The 21,416-nt window shown below is 42.0% G+C and overlaps 1 protein-coding gene across 5 annotated transcripts in view; it reads left to right on the top strand.

Annotated features, from left to right (window-relative positions):
- Positions 1–17,428, top strand: part of GLIS3 (GLIS family zinc finger 3) — a 499,055-nt gene extending 481,627 nt beyond the window's left edge. For all 5 annotated transcript variants that reach the window (XM_070375837.1, XM_005896757.2, XM_070375835.1 and 2 more), the window contains 2 exons: positions 13,901–14,083; positions 14,975–17,428. In XM_070375837.1, the coding sequence (XP_070231938.1) occupies positions 13,901–14,083; positions 14,975–15,111 (320 nt within the window). In that variant the 3' untranslated portion in view covers positions 15,112–17,428. The remainder of the gene's footprint in view (positions 1–13,900; positions 14,084–14,974) is intronic.
- Positions 17,429–21,416: the final 3,988 nt, after the last annotated feature.

Genomic DNA, 21,416 nt, shown 5'->3' with positions numbered 1-21,416 from the left:
AGTGACAGGAAGTTGGGGATACAGTGACAAACATCAAGTTTTACAAATGTAAAGCCTTCTCTGCTTTGTCAAACCCACCTATATAGATTTCTTTTACTTCAAGTCCAGACTTCATCTCAACGTAATATTCTAGACAGTAGCTTTGGGGGCAGCTTAACGGTGTGTAACAGGGACTTAGCTGTGAGGCAGAAGTTCAGTAGGAGAAACAAGCAAGCTATCGATGCAAGTGTGAGATGGTGCCCACCTGTAGAGATTAGGATGCTGGAAAACTGTATAGTCATAAACTTGGATTGGGGGAAAAAGAAATCACCTAGTTAGTGGAACGGATATAATGTGGGAGCTTGGTTACAGCTAGACATCAGAAGTCTAGGCCACAAGATCAGTGTGGGGCCATCAGCAAGACCACGACTTCTGAGTCACTCAAATGAGGTCCCATGATTTCACCTTGCCCAAGAACTTACATGTGAGAGAATGGCAGCAGGGTGGGGACAGAGGTCATCTTGATCCATCTGTAGTTCAGAGTCACTTTGGGACAGCCATTATCACTTCATCCCCAAGACCCCCTGGAATCCAGCAGAAGGGGCTGGGGGTCAGCCTAGGGGGAAAAGATACCCACTGGAAGAGCTATCCTTCTGCATTCCAAATGAAATCAGAGCTGTTCTGTTTTGTTTTGTTTTGTTTTCTATTGGTATTTCATTTGGAAAACTTTCCAAAGATTGAAAATCATCTAAAGATGTTCTTAGGGCTTAGCTTACTATAGAGCCCAGATGGAGCTGATGCTGTGGCTTCCAGTTTAAGAATCACAGGCCTAGACCCTAAGTGCAGGACTCAGTGCCCCCTCACCATGGTTCCCAATCAGAGATAATCCAAAGGAAGCAATTGGCCAGTGCCTGAGGAAATACTTTCCATCTTCTTTCTCCCTCTACCTTCTGGGGAAAGTCCTGTAAATGCAGAACAACCTAAAAGCTGTAGAGAGCCAGGATGGCTCTCAGGGGAGGCTGCAGCATTTCATGTTAATGTCCCTTTTAATCTCCATCTGGAATCCTCTTCTCTGCCAGACCTTTCTTCCAGCAAAGCTTGCTTGGAAGGACAAGGGAAGATAGAGTTAAATGTTCATCCTTTGCCATACTTTCCTTGTTCTGTTTTAGACTCAACTACTCCCGAGTCAAAGGGTTGTTTGTGAACTTTATGCAACATAGCTTGACTCAATTGAGGGCAAATTTACCTTTGTACTCAGAGAATGGAGGATGATAAGTAACACCAAGCTTATAATGAGACAAAACGAGCTGGAATTTTCAGTGTGTTTTACTGTTTGCAAAATATTCCTACACTTATTATTTCATTTGATCCTTGTGGTCGCCTAGGAGGGATATTGGAGAAGGCAATGGCAACCCATTCCAGTACTCTTGCCTGGAAAATCCCATGGACAGAGGAGCCTGGTAGGCTGCTGTCTATGGGATCGCATAGAGTCAGACACGACTGAGCGACTTCACTTTCACTTTTCACTTTTCATGCATTGGAGAAGGAAATGGCAACCCACTCCAGTGCTCTTGCCTGGAGAATCCCAGGGAGGGCGGAGCCTGGTGGGCTGCCGTCTATGGGGTCGCACAGAGTCGGACACGACTGAAGCGCCTTAGCAGCAGCAGCAGAAGGAGGGAGATATACACTGGCAACAGAGTGACCCTCTCTCATAGAGAAATTCCCAACTCATTCTTCTCAAACTTGACCAGTGGCCAAAGTGTTTACTTCACACACTCACCGGAACAGGATGTCCTGGTCCCCCATTCTTCATTCTGAGCTTCATATGTATCCTGAATTTTTGAGTCATTAGACAGGTGATGGAGTACAACTGGGCACTGAATCTCTTTCCATTTATTCCCTGTGCTTCTTCCCCTCTCTACTGTGAGGACTCTGCTGCCGCAATAGTATTATTTTCTCCCTTCAATCAGTGGGGACTCAAAGACTCAGAGAGGCTATGTTTTCCTCAAGGCCACATAGCCAATAAATGGCAAAGCTGGCTTTCATATTCATCTTAAGATGAATCTGGTTTAGAGAGTTTCTGTTTTTTTGCCATATGTGCATTGTCACCATCAGGACTCACTGAACCATTTTACTGTAACTGTATATATAAACACATGGCAATTACTGAGACACATGGCAATTAGTTTATTTTGGCAGCTTATCATTTTGAGAATTTGGAAGCCATAGGCCACCACACATTAGGGTTTTGGTTGGTTTGAAGATATTTAAATGAAAATAGGTTACATCTTTTAACCAAGAAGTTTTTACTTGATAAAACAATAAGGTTTTATCCATGCCTTTCTTCTCACTCTGCTTTCTCCCATTTCCTTTTTGTTCCTTTCAGCAACATGTTCTGCCTGCTCTCATCCACTTATTTGAACCTTTGCAGAATCAGTAGCAGACCATCTTCCTCTTCCCCTACCCCAAGTATACAACTCAGAGGGCAAGAGTGTGGTTGGCTCACAGTAATACATTCTGTTAGCAGCTTGCTGCAAACCAGGTGAGGTGCTGTGAGGCTCAGGAGCAGAGGAGAGCACTGGAGTGTGCAGAAGCATCTCCCTGTGGCCTGCGGGCTAGTGGATGAAAATGGCCCCACTTCTTGGAACCAGGTGGATTTGTCTAACTTGATGCCCTCTTGCTGCCACCCATCTGACAGGGGGCTAGGGGACCAGGCGATTGCTCCACTGGTCAGCTTTCCAACCACTGTAACCTGGTTCCTTTAATAGGAATGTGCCCAAATGGAATGTTAAGGTTATTATTTCCATTATTTTCCTTCTCCTAAGTACAGTAGTTGCTTAAATGTCAGTCTTAAATAGCTCAAGTTCTTTTGCAAGCTGGTTTAGTTCTCAGCCTGAAGAAAAATCTGTCTTCCTAACACAGTCTGTGAGCTGTTCCTGTAGCTTCCCCATTTATAGACTCTGTATTAAAATGAAGAGTCAGTTTCTCCATCACTCCCAGGGGGAAGCTTCAGAGAGTTCTGACTACATGAAGACCTGGCTGAGGCTGTTGGCCAAGAGCAGGGACCAAGGTGAAAAATGGCAACTGGATTACGGAGGCTTCATTTTTAAAAGCAGCATCATTTTATACCTAAGCGTGGCGGGCTATGTGAGAAAAATTGTTTAAGAATTACATGTGCATTATACAGAATCTATAAATACTTCTAAGCTTATTTCATGGTGAGATAATTGCTACTATTTATTGAGGGCCTACTACATGCTGGGGAATGCACTGGATGCTTTTATAAATGCTCTCATGTATAATGTTTTCTGCAACCCTATAAAATAGATATTATTTTAAATGAAAATAAGGCTCAAGAAGGAAAATAATTTATGCAAAGACACATAGTTGGTTAATGGGTTATCCAGGCTTTGAACCCACATCCAAGTTGTTCATGTAATGGATAGAAATAAAATAGTGACTAAATCAGGAAACTAGCCAAAAGAAATTTCTGAAATGTCTGTTTCTACTCTTCAGGGTTTTTTGAATTTTTCAATGTTTAGATAATTTCATCAATTTTGTTAATGAATTCAATTCTTTCTCTGTAATGAAAATGTTTGTACTCTATGAAATGTTGATCCAAGTAACTCTGCCTGTGATCTAGTAGTGAGGGACCTCAACAAAAATGGCCAGATTTTGTTTAAACTGATTTGTCTGTAAGCTTAAACCGTGTTACCTATATGAACTATGTTACCAAACGGATTAGAGTTTGAGTTCTGGTTCTGAAACTTGGTAGCTATGAGGATTTGGATAAGTTATTTGAACTTTTATGTTTCCTTGTCTATAAACTGGGGACAGTACTACATAATTCAAAAGTTATTATAAGTAAAAAAAGATTGAAGTGTTGCCATTTGCAGCAACATGGATGAATCTAGAGAATATTATACTTAGTGAAGTAAATCAGGCAGAGAAATATGTATTATATGATATCTCTTAATTGTAGAATCTAAAAAATAATACAAATTAATCTGTATAAAAAATAAAAACAGACTCGCAGACATAGAAAACATATTTATGGTCACTAAAGGGAATGGTGGGGGGAGATGGATAAATTAGGAGTATGGGATTAACAGATATAAACAGATAAACATAAGATAGATGAACAACAAAGATTTACTGTATAGCTCAAGGAACTATACTCAATATCTTATAATAATTGAAAATGGAAAATAACCTGTATGTGTGTGTGTGTGTGTATGTGTGTGTGTATATATATATATATATATATATGTGTGTGTGTGTGTGTGTATATATATATATTTGAGTCACTTTTCTGCACACTTGATATTGAAAGAATATTATAATCAACTATATTTCATTTTTTTACAAAGTTGTAAGAATGAAGATTTTCAATGTAAAACACCTAAAACAATACCTATCTCAGAACAAATAAATATTAGTTCCTTTCCTTCCTTTTGAAAGAATTCTCTGGGGTGAGGGGAGCGGGTTGGTGTAACACTAACCAAAATGTCTATGAAAATGCCAAAAGCAAAGAGACTACAGATGAGAAAGCTCTGAACTTAGTAGAAAAGTATATGATGACTTTTAGCTCTACTCCCCATTTGTTTTAAGACAAAGACTGCTGCTGCTGCTAAGTTGCTTCAGTTGTGTCTGACTCTGTGCGACCCCATAGACGGCAGCCTACCAGGATCCCCTGTCCCTGGGATTCTCCAGGCAAGAACACTGGAGTGGGTTGCCATTTCGTTCTCCAATGCATGAAGGTGAAAAGTGAAAGTGAAGTTGCTTAGTTGTGTCCGACTCTTAGTGACCCCATGGACTGTGGCCCACCAGGCTCCTCCATCCATGGGATTTTCCAGGCAAGAGTGCTGGAGTGGGGTGCCATGGTGCCATTGCCTTCTCTACTAGATCCATGAATAATTCCAAATAACTGGATGTTCATAAATATTAAAATGATTGTATGAATTTTCTACTTTTCTCTTATTTGCATGGTATTATATAAACAAAAGTATTGGTTATAAAGACAAGTGATTCAAATTCCATCTCTTTGTCTATAAAATGAGAACATTTGTTTGAATTACCTACTTACAAGACAGGTATATCAGAGGCTGCCTAAGAAGGAATTTTTTAAAGTTTTGTAAATCATACCGTGTGAGTAGTAAGTGTGTAATTCCCTGGGCCTTTCTCTGAGTAAAGTAGGAGAGCATGAAATCATGCTGAGAAGCTGTGATACCAGAGATCATATTCTTATGGCCTTTAAGAGCTTTACCAGAGACTTATCTAATTTTCCTCTTTTCTTCTCATTGATTTATATCATGGGTTACAGAAGGTATTCAAAGTAGGGTGTGCAAGGGTCACCAGAGAAGAGGAGGGAATGCACAAAGAGCTATAATAATGTTAGAGAAAAAGAAATTAGCGTAGCCAAAGGGAGTGGGTCATGCATCTTCTGTGTCCCTGACCCTGGGACTTTAAGAATATGTAGAAGAACTGTACAAAAAAGATCTTAATGACCCAGATAACCAGATGGTGTGGTCACTCATCTAGAGCCAGACATCCTGGAGCATGACGTCAAGTGGACCTTAAGAAGATTCACTACGAACAAAGCTAGTGAAAGTGATGAAATTCCAGCTGAGCTATTTCAAATCCTAAAAGATGGTGCTGTTAAAGTGCTGCACTCAATATGCCAGAAAATTTGGAAAACTCAGCAGTGGCCACATGACTGGAAAAGGTCAGCTTTCATTACAATCCCAAAGAAGGGCAATGCCAAAGAATATTCAAATTATTGTACAGTTGCACTTATTTTGCATGCTAGCAAGATTATGCTCAAAATCCTTCAAGCTAGGCTTCAGCAGTATGTGAACCAAGAACTTCCGAACGTACAAGCTGGATTTAGAAAAGGCAGAACTAGAGATCAAATTGCCAATAGCTGCTGGATCATAGAAAAAGCAAGGGAATTATTTTAAAAAACATATATTTCTGCTTCATTAACTATGCTAAGCCTTTGACTGCGTGGATCATGATAAACTGTGGAAAATTCAAGACATGGGAATACCAAACCACCTGACCTGCCTCTGGAGAAACTTATATGCAGGACAGGAAGCAACAGTTAGAACTGGATATGGAACGATGGACTGGTTCAAAATAGAGAAAGGAATACCTCAAGGCTGTATATTGTCACCCTGCTTATTTAGCTTCTGTGCAGAGTACATCATACAAAATAATGGGCTGGATAACTCACAAGCTGGCACAAGATTGCCAGGAGAAATATCAGTAACCTCACATATGCGGATGATACTACTTTAACGGCAGAAAGTGAAGAGGAACTAAAGAGCCTCTTGATGAAGGTGAAAAAGGAGAGTGAAAAATCTGCCTTAACACTCAACATTCAAAAAGCAAAGATTATGGCATCTGGTCTCATCACTTCATGGCAAATAGATGAGGAAAAAGTGGAAACAGTGTCAGATTTCATTTTCTCGGGTTCCAAAATCACTGTGGATGGTGACTGCAGCCATGAAATTAAAAGACACTTGCTCTTTGGAAGTAAAGCTCTGACAAAGCTAGACAGTGTATTGAAAAGCAGAGATCTCACTTTGCCAACAAAGGTCCATTTAGTCAAACCTATGGTTTTTCCAGTAATCATGTATGGATGTGAGAGTTGGACCATCAAGAAGACTGAGAGCTGAAGAATTGATGCCTTTGAACTGTGGTGCTGGAAAAGATGCTTGAGAGCCCCTTGGACTGCAAGGAGGTCAAACCAGTCCATCCAAAAGGAGATCAGTCCTGGGTGTTCATTGGAAGGATTGATGCTGAAGCTGAAACTCCAGTACTTCAGCCACCTGATGCGAAGAACTAACTCATTGGAAAAGACTCTGATGCTGGGAATGATTGAAGGCAGGAGGGGAAGGGGGCGACAGAGAATGAGATGGTTGGATACCATCACTGACTCAATGGAAATGAGTTTGAGCAAGCTCCAGGAGTTGGTGATGGACAGGGAAGCCTGGCGTGCTACAGTCCATGGGGTCACGAAGAGTCAGACATTACTGAGCGACTGAACTGAATAACAAGTTATGTTGAGCTTCTTTCCATGTGTTTATTAGCCTCTGTATGTTTTCTTTGGAGAAATGTCTGTTTAGGTCTTCTCCCCATTTTTGATTGGGTTGTTTGTCTTTCTGGTATTGAGCTACATAATCTGCTTGTATATTATGGAGTTTAACCCTTTGTCATTTGTTTCATCCCAATTATTTTCTTCTATTCTAAGGGTTGCCTTCTCATCTTGCCAAACTTCTTTCTTATTTGAGCTTTTTCCCTCTTCCTATCTTGAATGCAGTCTAGAGAAAAGAGTTGCATCTTTGTATATTCCTTAAGGAAAATCCTTTTTATTGTTCATATATAATCTTAAATTATATTACTTGATTTCTCATTTATATGTTTATCTTTCTTTCTCACTAAAACATAAACTCCAAAAAGGCATGAGGTATGTTTTATTCACCACTGTGTCTCCAGACTTGAGTAAGTGCTTAGAATGTAGTTGTCAAGTAAACAAAAGCATAGACGTTGAAATGTTTGTGTTAAAAGAATAGGGAAGAAAAGTGAAAAGTAATATTTGTAGAGTGCTCTATGCCAGACACATGCTCAGCTCTTTACATGGATCATCCCTTAATCCTCTTTAACCTTTGCAGTTGCCTTATGAAGTAGATACTGTGAGTGCCCCATTTTACAAATATACAGTAGCAAAAATACAGACTCTTAGTCAGTGTTTCTTCTGAAAGGTCAAGTGAACAGATGACTCTTGAGATTTGGGCAACATCTGAAAATAACAATGTTTGGCTTGGATGCTTGAAATGATGCTCTCTGATCACACAGGAGTTGAAGGGCTTTCCCATCTGAAGATATTGAGGGGTGTCAGGAAGCAACTGCTCTGAGCATTCTTTCCAAGTAGCTTCGCAAAGGGTTCTTCCCAGCCTGATCAGGCCACACTCTGGTTGAGAAATTAGTTCTGAGACCCCTTTCCTGATGCCTGTGATGGACTCCACACGTGGGCTGTCTGCAAGTTGGCATCAAGGTCGGGCAGAACCTACAGCAGAGAAGATTCAGTCTTCTGAATGTTGTCCATCTTTTCCTGGCACCTGGCGTTTGGTGGTGGTTCTCAGCCTCACCATAAAGGAGAAGAAGAGTTTGTTTTACAAAACTATTTGCTATATAAACAAACCCACTGGAGGCACAGCTGCGGACATAGCACCTTGACAAAGTTTGGGCTGGTGGTATTCATCTCCATCCGTGAGTGTAAGATAGAGCCTCGGTACTGAAAGCCTCGGTACTTTATTCCATCCTCAACTGGTAGTGAAATTGGAGACCCACCTATGCTGTTGCCTCCCACACACACAGTGAGCTAGGCCCGTAGTCTGCAGAAAGTGGGTGAGATGTTTCCTTTTCCTTCTCTTACTTCCAGAAAGGAAAGTGATTTTTGCAGGAGAGCTGAAATGCCCTAGAAGTTTAACTTAGAACAATGCTCATCAGCCCTCAGGAGGGTTGGGAGCTGGGTGACCATTATTTATTCATTGAAGTATTTATATTCTGGTTCCTTCCACAATGACTAAAGTGTAAATTTGTAAGGAAAAGATAAATGTAATAAAGCTCTAATATACTTTCTATCCTGAAGACCAGGAGTCTAAGAATCATTATCTGGCTTTTATTTAAGCTCTTGGTGGGTCATGGGTTTTTTTCTCTAAGAATTTAATCAGAAACATTCCTAAAACAAAGTCTGTTAAACCTGAGAGTGCAGATTGCCCTGGAGTTGTGCTGTCCAGTACAGTAGCTACAAGGCATGTTATGCAGCTACTGTATTGGACAGTGAGATATATAGGTCATTTCCATCAACACACAATGTTCTCTTAGTGTTACCCTAGGGAATACCCTTTCATTGTCATATTTAGTCATGTGATTCCTTTTTTTCACTGACTTCCTCCACTTCCCTTCCATGCTGGGAAGAGAATCCACACCCAGCTTCACGGACTGCTTTATCATCATTAGGCAGCAAGGGTGACCATGATCTCCCAATCTAATCTGTCATCATAGAGCTGTCATGACCCCACGTGACAAAGAGGAGGGGTTTTTAAGGATGAATTTTAATACTATGTGAGCTCATAGATAATATTAAGGGAGAAAACAGGATGCAAAACAATATATATAACATTCCAGTTTTGTATGTATGTATCTGATTATGTCAGAATCTTGGAAATAAAGATAATTTTTATTTTCTTTACATATACGCCTCTACGTTTTCTAGTTGATACAGTTAATTCAGAATATTTTTATAATTAGAAAACAAGCTTGTTTCTAGAAGGGGAAAAAAAAAAAAAAAAGACTTCCCAGAATTAACAAGAGGAGGAATGACCTTGATCCTCAGGAGCTACAACTTCAGTAAAGTCAGTTTATCTGCAAATTCCCCCCTCCCCCTCCATCCTTGGGTTAAAATAACTTCTAAAATGGAGGAGGGGTGATTTCCTAACTAAACGTGAGGACTAACATTTGCGGCCAATGTAAACATACGTGTGCCTTCTTATGCTATTCTAAGTGTATGTGTTCTTGTTGGAGCTGCATTATCCATCCTCAAGGACACAGTATTACCTTTTATTTCTTTGGTCTCTCTAAAAGCACCTTGACCAGTACTTAATAACATCATTCGCTGACTGACTGGTTGACCTTGCCATCATTCATGTTTTATTCCCACGAAATGTACTAACATCTTGCCTCATTTTGCTTTGGGTCCTCGAGGTAGTATTCCTTCCAAACTTACTACATGAAATTCAGCAGCTGAAATACAGGAGCCATTCACCAGAAAATGAGTTAGGCTTTCTCTGAGTTTGTGCGTGTGGCAAGATCCTAATGGAATTTTTAAAAATTTTGTTAGTTTTATGGAAATAGCAGTGGGAAGAGGCTATGTTAAAGCTCTTTGATTTGAGTGACCGCACTCAACCACACCAGTGTGTTTGGCAACTTTAGTAACTGGCTTCTTGAAGGGAGGGGTTTCATAAAGAGGATTTTCTTTCTGTGAGTTGGCTGTGAGAGTGATAAAACATGCTTGTGGGGCCATTCTGGTTTTGACTGTTTCTCTTGTCAGCCAAGACACCCACAGACAGGAATTGTAGTTCACTCTGCCCTCTCACTCAGATCCAGACTGACTGGGGAAACAGGGAGGTGGAGCCCAGAATGTTGGATTTGAAAAAGTGAAAGTGAAAGTGTTAGTTATTCAGTCATGTCCAACTCTCTGCGACTCCAGTCCTGGAAGCCCAATGTTGGGTTTACTATTAATATTTAACTTTACTGGGCGTATTTCACTGTATCACAAATTTTCGTACTCTAGCACATTGCAACATAGATTGAAGTCATGCTCTCTTTGAAGCAGGGAGAAGACAGGGAAGAAAGAATGAATTGGTTTTCACAAAAGGGCAGTGAAAGTCTCTATCACTGTCCCTGACATACCTGAATGATTGATGTCCCTATTTGGGGAGTTGTGGGAGTTTAGTGAAAAATGTCTTCTCTTCCTAGAAGGTTAATATTACACTGAGGAATGCTATCAAGGTGTTTATGGGTTACAGATTTGAACAGAGCTAGCATAGGGATATAAGTAGCAAATATTGCCTATTTTGTTCAGTGAGGAGACATTACATTCTAATAAACCGACTGTGATGGTTCATGGTAATGTTTTCCTCATAATGGGGAAGCCGTGATTATATGTGCCTGGCCATGGGGTACCCACAGTGAGGATCAGTTCAAAGAACCTCCCAAACTATGAAACAGTACATCCCAGGTCTTTCAGCCCACTCAAGCTTGTTGCTCTTTTGAGCTTGCGCTGGGGTGAGTGAAGAAATCAGAATGTGTTATCGATTAGTGCAGGATCTAGGAACCAACACGGGAAAGAGGTATGTAGCACAGGTCCCAAGCGCCAAAAATGTTCCAGAGGATTCCACCTGAGAACTGGAAGTGAGAGACTTGCCCACTGTCTTATCTGTTCTTACATTTGGTTATTGTTGAAGGATTACTTGTTGCCTTTTGAAAATTTTTCTCTTAATAAAAATGTTGAGAGCTACACTATTGTGACATAATTTTACTTTTTTCTTATTTAGCAAATGTATATAAATTGTTAAATATATTAATTGTGTAATTAGTTCTCAGATTATATTGTATAACAGGCAAATATTAATTTAATCTTCATTATAATAACTCAATGAGATATAAGTACTAGTTTTAATCCCATTTTACAGTTTAGAAAGCTGAAACACTGAGAGGCTCAGTAATTTACCAAGACTACACAGTTGTTAAGGAGTCAACTAGGATTTGAACCCAGGAAATCTGACTAGCTTCAGAGTACTTATTCATCACCACTATTAAAATTCAGAAAAATATAAAGCCAAAGAAAGTCCCCCAAAGACAACTAGACAAATGTTGCCTTGCAACCTGCCTGTATGAATTGATTGTTGTTGTTCAGTCCCTCAGCCATATCCAACTCTTTGTGACCCCATGGACTACAGCAGGCCAGCCTCCCCTGTCCTTCACTGTCTCCCAGAGTTTGCTCAAACTCATGTCCATTGAGTTGACGATGCCATCCAAACATCTCTGTCGCCCCCTTCTCCTCCTGCCACCAATCTTGCCCAGCATCAGGGTCTTTTCCAATGAGTCTGCCCTTCACATCAGGTGGCCAGAGTATTGGAGCTTCAGTTTCATTATCAGTCCTTCCAATGAATATTCAGGGTTGATTTCCTGTAGGATTGACTGGTTTGATTTCCTTGCAGTCCAAGGGACTCTCAAGAGTCTTCTCCAACACCACAGTTCAAAAGCATCAATTCTTCAGCACTCAGCTTTCTTCATAGTCCAACTCTCACATCCATACATGACTACTGGAAAAAACCATAGCTTTGATTATATGGACCTTTGTTGGCCGAGTAATGTCTCTGCTTTTTAATATGCTGTCCAGCTTTGTCATAACTTTTCTTCCAAGGAGCAAGCATCTTTTAATTTCACCATTTGCAGTGAATTTGGAGCCCAAGAAAAATAAAATCTGTCACTGTTTCTACTTTTCCTCCACCTATTTGCCATGAAGTGATGGGACCAGATCTTAGTTTTCTGAATGTGTTTTAAGCCAGCTTTTTCATTCTCCCCTTTCACTTTCATCCAGGAGCTCTTTAGTTCCTCTTTGCTTTCTGCCATTAGGGTAGTATTATCACCTGCATGTCTGAGGTTATTGATATTTCTCCTGGTAATCTAGATTCCAACTTGTGCTTCATCCATCCTGGCATTTTGCATCCTGGCATTACTCTGCATATAAGTTAGATAAGCAGGGAGACAATATACAACCTTGAGGTAGTACTTTCCTAATTTTGAACCAGTCCATTGTTCCTTGTCTGATTCTAACTGTTGCTTCTTGATCTACATACAGGTTTCTCAGGAGACAGGTAAGGTGGTCTAATATTCCCATTTCTTTAAGAATTTTCCACACTTTTTTTGTGATCCACACAGTCAAATTCTTTAACATAGTAAATGAAGGAGAAGTAGATTTTTTGGGGAATTCCCTGCTTCTTCTATGATCCATCGGATGTTGGCAATTTGATCTCTGGTTCCTCTGCCTTTTCTAAATCCACTTGTATATCTGAAATTTCTCATGAACAGTACGAAAAAAAAAAAAAACTCCTTGTAAATATTGTTTCCATGGCTATTTAATGTTCCCGTTAGGTAAATATACCAGTGTTTTCTCCACCACTCTCTCATGATTGGCTAGTTTGACTCCTCCATTTTCTGTTATGACAACGAGCACTGTGATAACTGTGTCTGTGCAAAACTTCTGTTTTTCAAAATATGCTTTTAGGATACATCCTTGAAAGTGAAATTCCCCTGTCCAAGAGGACACTTTCAGGTTCCAGAGCCAAGTTGTCAAGTGATTTTCCGAAGCCTGTACTCCTTTGCAGGGTCTGCACACTACACACAGGTGCCTTGGTCACCAGTCTCAGTCCGGCACCAAGAATGAGTCTCAGAAATCTTGGCTAATGTGATAGGTAGAATATGGTATTATATCACTGTCTTGATTTTTATTTCTTTACTGACTAAAGAATTGTCAGTTTGACCATGTGTCTGTGTTAGTCGCTCAGCCATGTCTGACTCTTTGTGACTCCATGGACTGTAACCTACCAGGCTCTTCTGTCCATAGAGTTCTCCAGGCAAGAATACTGGAGTGGGTAACCATTCCCTTCTCCAGGGGATCTTCCCAAGCCAGGGATCGAACCTGGGTCTCCTGCATTGCAGGCAGAGTCTGTACCATCTGATCAGATTAGTTGATAAATTATGTGAGTATTTGACTGGTCTGTTTAGGTCCTTTGCCCATCTGTCTGCTGAGTCCATGCAGAGGCCTTAGGGCATCAAAAAGAGAAAAGCCAGTAGTTTTTCTTTCTTTTTTCTCCTGCCTTGACATGGAATTTTCTTGTTTTTTCCTAGTCTTTACTGCTAACATGGATCTTCTCTGGTGGCTGAGCGGTAAAAACCGACCTGCCAGTGCAGGAGACACAGGAGACGTGGGTTTGATCCCTGGGTTAGGAAGATCCCCTGGAGGAGGGCATGCCAACCCACTCCAGTATTCTTGCCAGGAAAATTCCCATGGACAGAGGATCCTAGTGGGCTACAGTCCATGGGGTTACAAAGAGTCAGATAGGACTGAAGCAACTGAGCACGTGTGTGCGCACACATACACATACACACACACACACACACACACACTGCTAACATGAATTTAATCTTCCTCCCAAACCTTACAGGGAATTTTCTCTTGGTTCTATAAAAAGTATACTACTTATTAGTTATAAAGAATATTATTTTGTTTTCTACAGTGGATATGGCCTGTTCATAAATCTATCCCTACTTCTGTCTTGAATTTCAGGATTTTATGGGCAACTACAGACATTCTGCCCCCCGAATTACCCTGACTCTCAAAGAACCATGCCACCTAGCAGTTCCTGCAGTGTGATGCCTTCCTTCGAGGACTGTGTGGTCCCCACATCCATGGGCCAATCTGGCTTTGATGTTTTCCACAGAGCCTTCTCAACTCACTCGGGCATTACAGGTATGTTGGTATCTGTGACTTAGACACTCGGACAGACCAGCAGGTGAGATCAGGTGGGTTTCTCATAACCAGCCTGGACTAGACTTGACCTGTCACACAACTGCATCAAATCCTATTTAGTCCAGCTGAGAAATGCCTTTCCTATTCATCCTCCCCTCCAGCCTCCTCCAGCCCCACTTCCACTACTCTCACTCAGGTGCCATCATGTTTCTCCCAGACTTAAGCAACAGCCTACCAACAAGTTTCCTTGAGTCAACTCCTTAACTTTCCCATTCTGCTCTCTGTGCTACCTGTAACCATTGCCTTCCAAAAATAAAAGAAAAAATAAGGTGCTTTCCTTTTCAGATACATTGAGTAGTTTCTAGTTGCCCTAGAGAATAAAGTTGACTGTCTGCAGCAAGGCGTTCGTAGTCCCCAGGAGCTGAGCCTGATCAAACTCCCTGGACCTACCCTCCTACCTCATGTATCTTCCTTATCTGTCTCCCTACCTGCTCTGCACCTGAGCTTTGCCAACACACTTGGCCCCACGTACCCCACTCTCTGTCTTTGCTCCCTGTTTCCTCCTCCTAGAATGTTCTTTCTTTACCTCCCCATCTATGATAATCCCATGCATTCTTAAATGACTCAACTTTTATATCATCTCCTTTTTGAGGCCATCCTCACTCTTACCTACAAAATTTTACTTTCATTGCTACTCAGCCCATCTTTTATGCAAGTCCTGTTTTAGCCATCTGCCCGCACATTCAGCCACCTGTCCACCTATGGAGCCTGAGGATGGGACCCGCTGAAGGCCTTGCCCAGCACTGTTGCCTCCGCAGTCCACATTTGCTCCCTGCATGCCTGGCAAGTATAATGAAGCATCCATTGATTTGTGCACCCTTTCTTTTCCAGTGTATGATTTGCCTTCGGGTTCCTCAAGCCTCTTTGGGGAGACTCTTCGCAGTGGACCTGAAGATGCCACATTCTTACAGATCAGTGCTGTGGACCGCTGTCCTAGCCAGCTCTCCTCTGTCTATACTGAAGGCTAAAATCCACCCCCAGCCTCCACTGCTGCTGGCGTCCAGAATCTTTTTGTTCCTTGTCACTTTTTGTTCTTATAGTTTCACAGACCCTAAGAAAAAGAATGTCAAGCAAATCAACTCAATATGCCACATCACAGATGTGTCTTTGGAGAGCAGGGCTGGATGGTCAGAGCTGGGCTTTGTAGGTGTGTTTGCAGCTGCTCCTTTTTCCCTCTGGATTTGCCAGTGACCAGCAGGACTGTCTTTTCAAAGGGAATTCGGAGTCTCACTGCTAGATATCTGTTACTTCCCAACTGTCAACCTTCAAGGGACACCAGTGAGACGATGTGCATATGAAAATGTAATTTGGAGATCACCCTTGCTGAAAACTCCAAATAAGGATGGACAACCCAGATTGCCAGCACAGTGAATCGCCTCACCCAAGAGCCAGGTGCAACAAGGGAAATCCACATCCAAGCCCAGCATGGGCTCGGCTCTTGGAGGAGCCTCGGTTTCCCAGCACCAGCCTGGCACCCAGGGAGCTGGCTGCTTCTCTCCTCCTGGGTACTCCCATGATAACCAATTGCTTTTCAGTGTTTTTCCAAAAGCAAAATGAGAAGGTTCTGTCAAGCACAGCCCCCTGAAAAGCTTGACAACTTGTTTTGTATTCCTGCAACCTACCCTAGTCCTTTGATTTTAAAGGCTTGTTATTTACATGTACTTTTAAAGGAAAAAAATATTTAGAGGTCTGTTCTTTGGATGGAAATAATTATTTTAATCACCCCAGCTACATACGTCTGGCCTCTGCTGTGGCTTGGCTTGGCCCCGCCTAGTAGCTCCTGTGTGCACCAGGAATGTTCTGCAAAGGCTGCCTGAGGGACATGGCGTTGGCCACCCCCTTCCCAGTGCTACCACAGAGACCCTCGTGTGTTGACTGTTCAGTGACTCCACCTTGAGGACTTTATTCAAAGGAAAATTTCTCTTGACTGGTTCACCCATGGCCTCCGCTCTGGTGCTCTGCCCAGAGCCTGCTAGAAGCTGTGAGAGCAGGGACATGTGGAGGTGTGCTCCTGGGTTCTCTCAGAAAACCAAACTGGAAGAGCCCCATGTCCAGCTCCTTTGCACAGCCTCTGCTGCCTCTGTTAGGGTCTCCCCTCACCAGTCTCTCTGTTGCTCCCTTGCCCTTCTCCTCCCTCTTCATTGCTCTCATCTTTTTATTTTGACTGTAGTTCAGACATACCCACCACCTGCCATTGCCTGCCCACCAGCTCTGAGCAGGGTCTGGCCTAGGGCAGGTAGAGGAGATAGTTCTGGAAAGGTGGCCAAAAAGAAGCAACTGCTTTGTCTGAAACTCTGTTTTGAGAGCCTAGAATTTTCACGGAGCTCTTGGCCATTTGATCTGAAACCTGAGTAGGAAGTCATTTTCTGTGACACCTTTTTGTTGCTGTTGTTTTGTCGCTAAGTCGTGCCCGACTCCTTGTGGCCCCATGGACTATAGCCCTGAAGGCTCCTCTGTCTTCTGTGACACCTTTACCAAGCAATTAAAAAGGTCCCAAGTCCAATGACATAGGCTATAAAAATTGCCAAATCCCCCAAAACCTGGTAAATTCTGACACCCCAGTACTATCACATCTCATGATTTCTTTTCTCTCTCTTCAAAAATGTTCTCTGAAGAAAAATGAAACAATGCTATTTGTCAAACTGGGATAATTACAATCTCCAACAACACAATTAAACAGCTTGATGTCAGACTTAGGATCTGGTGACAGTTTGTATCCTGACAGACGTGTCCTTCCAGTCTGCTGCACAGTCGGTAGTGTTCTGCCTGATTCAGGACTTCATTCTTACATGCAGTATAATCAGGCTAATAAAGAACCAAGTGCAGGGTCCATTTCTACAGTGCTCTCAGGCAATCTCATTTCTCTGGCTAGTGGGCTCTGATCTGAGAAGAGCCATCATGCAGACATCTGTGTCTGAGAAAGAGACAAGTTATTCACTTTACAAAAATCTGCTCTGCTTTACAAAGGACGCACGTCAGACTTTTCTTTCCAAGTGAGCTTTCAAACACACACAGAGTCCCACCCTTCTGGCAGACTTAGTGGATTGTGTCACCTGGCCTAAACAGGGACCATGTTCTTTGCCTCACACTGCAGAGAAGGGGAAGCTCTGGTATCATAGACAATCTATTCATTCTAAATCCCAGAGCCTCTACAGGGAACTCAAAACACATCTCATCCATGTGATGAGGAAAAAGATGGAAAGGTAAGGTTACTGCAGCTGGTGTGGGCAGCCTACTTGTGGCTTCCGGCTGCAATCTGCCGTGGAAACAGGGAAGGAGGACAAAGCCAGAAGAACCCAGATACTCTGGCTGGAGGAGATGCTCCTGAGCATCTGTAGTCTCCCTGCTGGCCTCACTGAGGCCCAAGGGAGCCCGGGGGTGCCAGGCGGCAGCCGCACCTGCAGGGCCTTCCTTCCCTGGCAGGAATTAGCAGAAGCAGGCCCAGCACCACCTGCAAGGCCAAGCGCCCCTCCTCCTCCCTCCCCCATCTCGTGTTTCCCCTTGGCTACAGGTTTGAGCTCAGGACCCCAGGACATGCCACTTCCAGTTTCCTTCTGGGTGACACGTGCTGGCCTTAGATTCCAGGATCTCACCTGACCTTAAAATTCGTTCCTTGCTTGCTTTCACATTACATAGATTTATATATGTTTTCATCATTATGTTTGTAACAGTAAAAGTGGAAACTTCAAAAGATCATTCCCTTCCATTTTCTGGTCTTTTTACTCTTGATATATAACCATTGTCATAAACATCTGAACAGAGATTGTCATTCCCCTTTAAAAAAAAAAAAGAAGCTGATGTTCGTGAAAATACACACAGCCCAAAGCCAATTATCCTATTACATTAAAAAAAAAAAAAAAAATCAGCATGCCTAGAGATATTTTACTTGCTGCATTGTCTTAATTCCCTAAAGGGACTGCATCAAAATGTAAGTTGTAATTTAGCCTCTGATATTAGTGTTAAATATTAAATATTCTATTCCTGTAAGATGTCTCGCATGACCCGTGTCACCCCCCAATTATTTAGGTGATTCTAAAATGGACAAAAGGTCATCAGTCAATCACAGCAAAGTTTCCACTGATGAGCCAGAGCTTTGGTGTTACTCTTGTTTTTAAATTAGCAGCTGTCAAGCATATTAGCATGCTAGAACAGAGGTAAGTGTCCAACCCCATCTTCAAGAATCTTGCTTCCCAGTTGCCATGAATTTTGGGAATAGTGATTATAAATGTCCAATTTAATTATTTGGTATTTTATTTGACTGTTTTGACCACTTCATTTTAAAGCAGCATTTTTAACAGCACTTTTTGTTGGTGGTGTGGAATTTCTGCGGTTACAGTTTTTTTTCTTTGCAATGAGTAAAGCAAAAAAAAAAAAAAACACTCATTGGAGAGATGGCAAGTGTAAAAAGGAGGAGATTTATTTTGTACAGACAGCAGAGCATCCTGTGTAATGTTGCTGACATAAAGCACTTTGGGGGAAAAAGTGGAAATCTGTTTTCCATAAATCACACAGACTCTTGTACATAGTTATATACACTCACGTAGAGAAATGAACTGCATATATCATACTGGATATGGGGCTGATTTTACTCTAGGGGCACATCTGGTGCTTATTGTCATAAATCTTTTAAAGAATTAGGTACACTTTTTTCTATTAATATGTATAGTTTTGTGATTTGTCACAGTTATGTTTCATATAATCATAAGTTATTTTGTCTCGTTTCATGAAGTCCTTTTTTTATGTCAAAAGTAAAATGAAGGGATTGTGCACTTGGTACATAATAAAACTGGAAACAGAGGATGCGCCCACCTGCCTGAAATCCTCCTTCGGCATGTTGTTTTAAAACACAATGGCAGCAACCATTTTTTGTTTGTTTGTTTGTTTTATTTTGTTTAGTTTTTACCATCCGCTTCCCTCGTATTGGGTCGGTAATTATAATTAAAAGCAGATGGGGATGGGGGAGGGAGTGTCCAAGGCCAGCTTTAAAATGCCGCATCGCTTTGGGCCAGAGCTGCAGCCTGGATTTAATTATAGATATGAGGACGAAATGGCAGTAAAAATGAATGTGTCTCTGAATCCTTTACATGTTGGGAGTGTCCATAAATAAAACATGAAGTTTTATTTCATCAGATTTAATTAAAGCTTTTATACATGTTTTATTGGTTATTCTATTAATCTGCTTCAAAAACTGGGTAAATGTGTGCTGGTGTTTCGGGTTTATTTGCGTCTTTTCAATGTAGTGCTACATCATGACTGAGAAATGCCTCTAGTGCGTGGTCCTCCAGGTGATGGCCATTGGAGTGGGCCCTTTCTTCCCAGTTTCCTAAAACCCTGCCAAGAAAGACACAAGTATCAGCTTCCTAATCTGTGAGTCCTCTGATTTCCTGAAGGAGAAAGGGGAAGTTGTCATTTCCCCTGATTCCTTGTCCTGTCTGATCTGCAGCCTTGGGGGGCGCTGCCTGTCCCTGTGGCTGTGATGAGCTCTCTCCCTGCCTCCCATCCACAGGGGACGGGAAAGGGGGGAAGAGCGGTCAGGAAGCTCGCACATCTGACTGACCGGTGAGCCAAGCACAGGACTCTCAAAGACATCACATTATCTCAAGGATCATTCTTAGAAAATGGATAGTTTTCTCACAGAAATTTTAAGACTTGAAAATTCTGTTAATGGGAGATACAAAGCCAAAGGGATGATGGCTCCCAGGCACCTCGCCTGGCTCTTCAAGGTGCTGGGGGAACAGGCAGCAAACTCATGTGGTTCAGGGTTTGGAGGTGGAAATATGACAAGACACAGAGAGTGTCTGCTCCCTGAAGGGAGGCAGCTGGCGAGAAGGTGATTCGGTCCAATCTTTTAGGAGGACAGTGTGGCATTAACTGGTAGAGTTAAAGATACACATACCCTGCACTCCAGCTATTCCATTCCTCTCTTGGGAGTCAACAGTGGTTCAGATACAAGATGTTGAATGCCATCCTCAATAGCCAAAAGCCGGAAATGACACAACTGTCCACCAACAGTGGAAAGAAGAGAACTGTGCTCAAGTAATGAAGAGACGTGTGATGCGCACGGAGGCAGTGACAGAGTGTGGCCACCTGAGTCATCCAGAGCTGAGTCTCAGGGACTATACTGAAAGAAAAAACAAGACAGAGAAGGAAATACACAGTGTTATTCCATCTATACACAGTTCAAAAACAAGCAGAATTCAAATGTAGCGTTTAGAGGGCAGAAGTGTAAACAACAGAGAGGAAGATGCTATCACAAAGATCCAGATACCTCCTGACAGGAGGTCAGGAAGAAAGAGCGCCCAGAGGACTCAACACTGGGGTGCTGAGCACCCATGCTTAGTTTCCTGACTCACCTATTAAACAGATGTTTGCTCTGTACATACACATTTTTTAGTTTTTAGTTCAAATACCAGTGAAGGTCAACTCTTACATCCTCTGCTCCAGGGGTCTGAAAACTTTGTCTGTAAAGGGCCAGGTAGAATGTATTTTTTGGCTTTGAGGGCCACACGGTCTCAGTCTCAACTACTCAGCTTTGTTGTTGCAGCTCAAAAGCAGCCACAGACAATCTCCAAATGAATGCATATGGCTGTGTTACAATAAAACTTTATTTATGGACACAAATTTGAATTTCCTGTGGTTTTCAGATGTCATGAGATATTTTTTGTCTTTTGATTTTTCTCAACTATTTAAAAATGTTAAAAAAAAATTCTTATTCTAGAAGCCATACAAAATGAAGCAAAAAAGGCAGTAGGCAAGATTTGTGCATGGGCCACAGCATGCCATCCCTAGTCAACTGAGGGAACATTCTCCTGCCCTTCTCGTAAATATCCACCCAAAGAAAACTGCAGTAAGGAGCCCCTCTGCTTATTCTTTGGCTACGCCAAGTCCTGTTCCTGGAGGAAATTCATGAGCTCTATTGATTAAGCTTTTCTTTGTTTAGATTCTGGTTTCTGCTCCCCGGGATACAGATGAATGCTTAAGAGCCTGGAGTGCCATTCGACTTTATCTCTGGATTTGAAGTTTTTAATAAAAAAGAACTGGGCAGAGAGAAATCTGTGAGAATTGGAAAACGAGCACCCATTCTTTCCAAGCTAACCAAATATTTGCTGGATCTTGGCAGCCATAGCCAACCTTTTCCTCTGAAATGCTAAGAGGTTACAAGTAACAGGAGACTTCATTTTTCTCAGGCCATAGCTCTCATGAGAAGCTGGAGTTGCCTCTCAAAACCTGCAGGGTTCTCAGGCAGAGGAGAGTCAAGGTTTTATGCTCAAAG

This window comes from Bos mutus, chromosome 8 (genome assembly GCF_027580195.1).
Source record: "Bos mutus isolate GX-2022 chromosome 8, NWIPB_WYAK_1.1, whole genome shotgun sequence".
In the NCBI taxonomy this organism is placed as follows: domain Eukaryota; kingdom Metazoa; phylum Chordata; class Mammalia; order Artiodactyla; family Bovidae; genus Bos; species Bos mutus.
The sequence above is the reverse complement of the archived record's forward strand: the minus strand, read 5'-3'. Positions and strand labels throughout refer to the sequence as shown.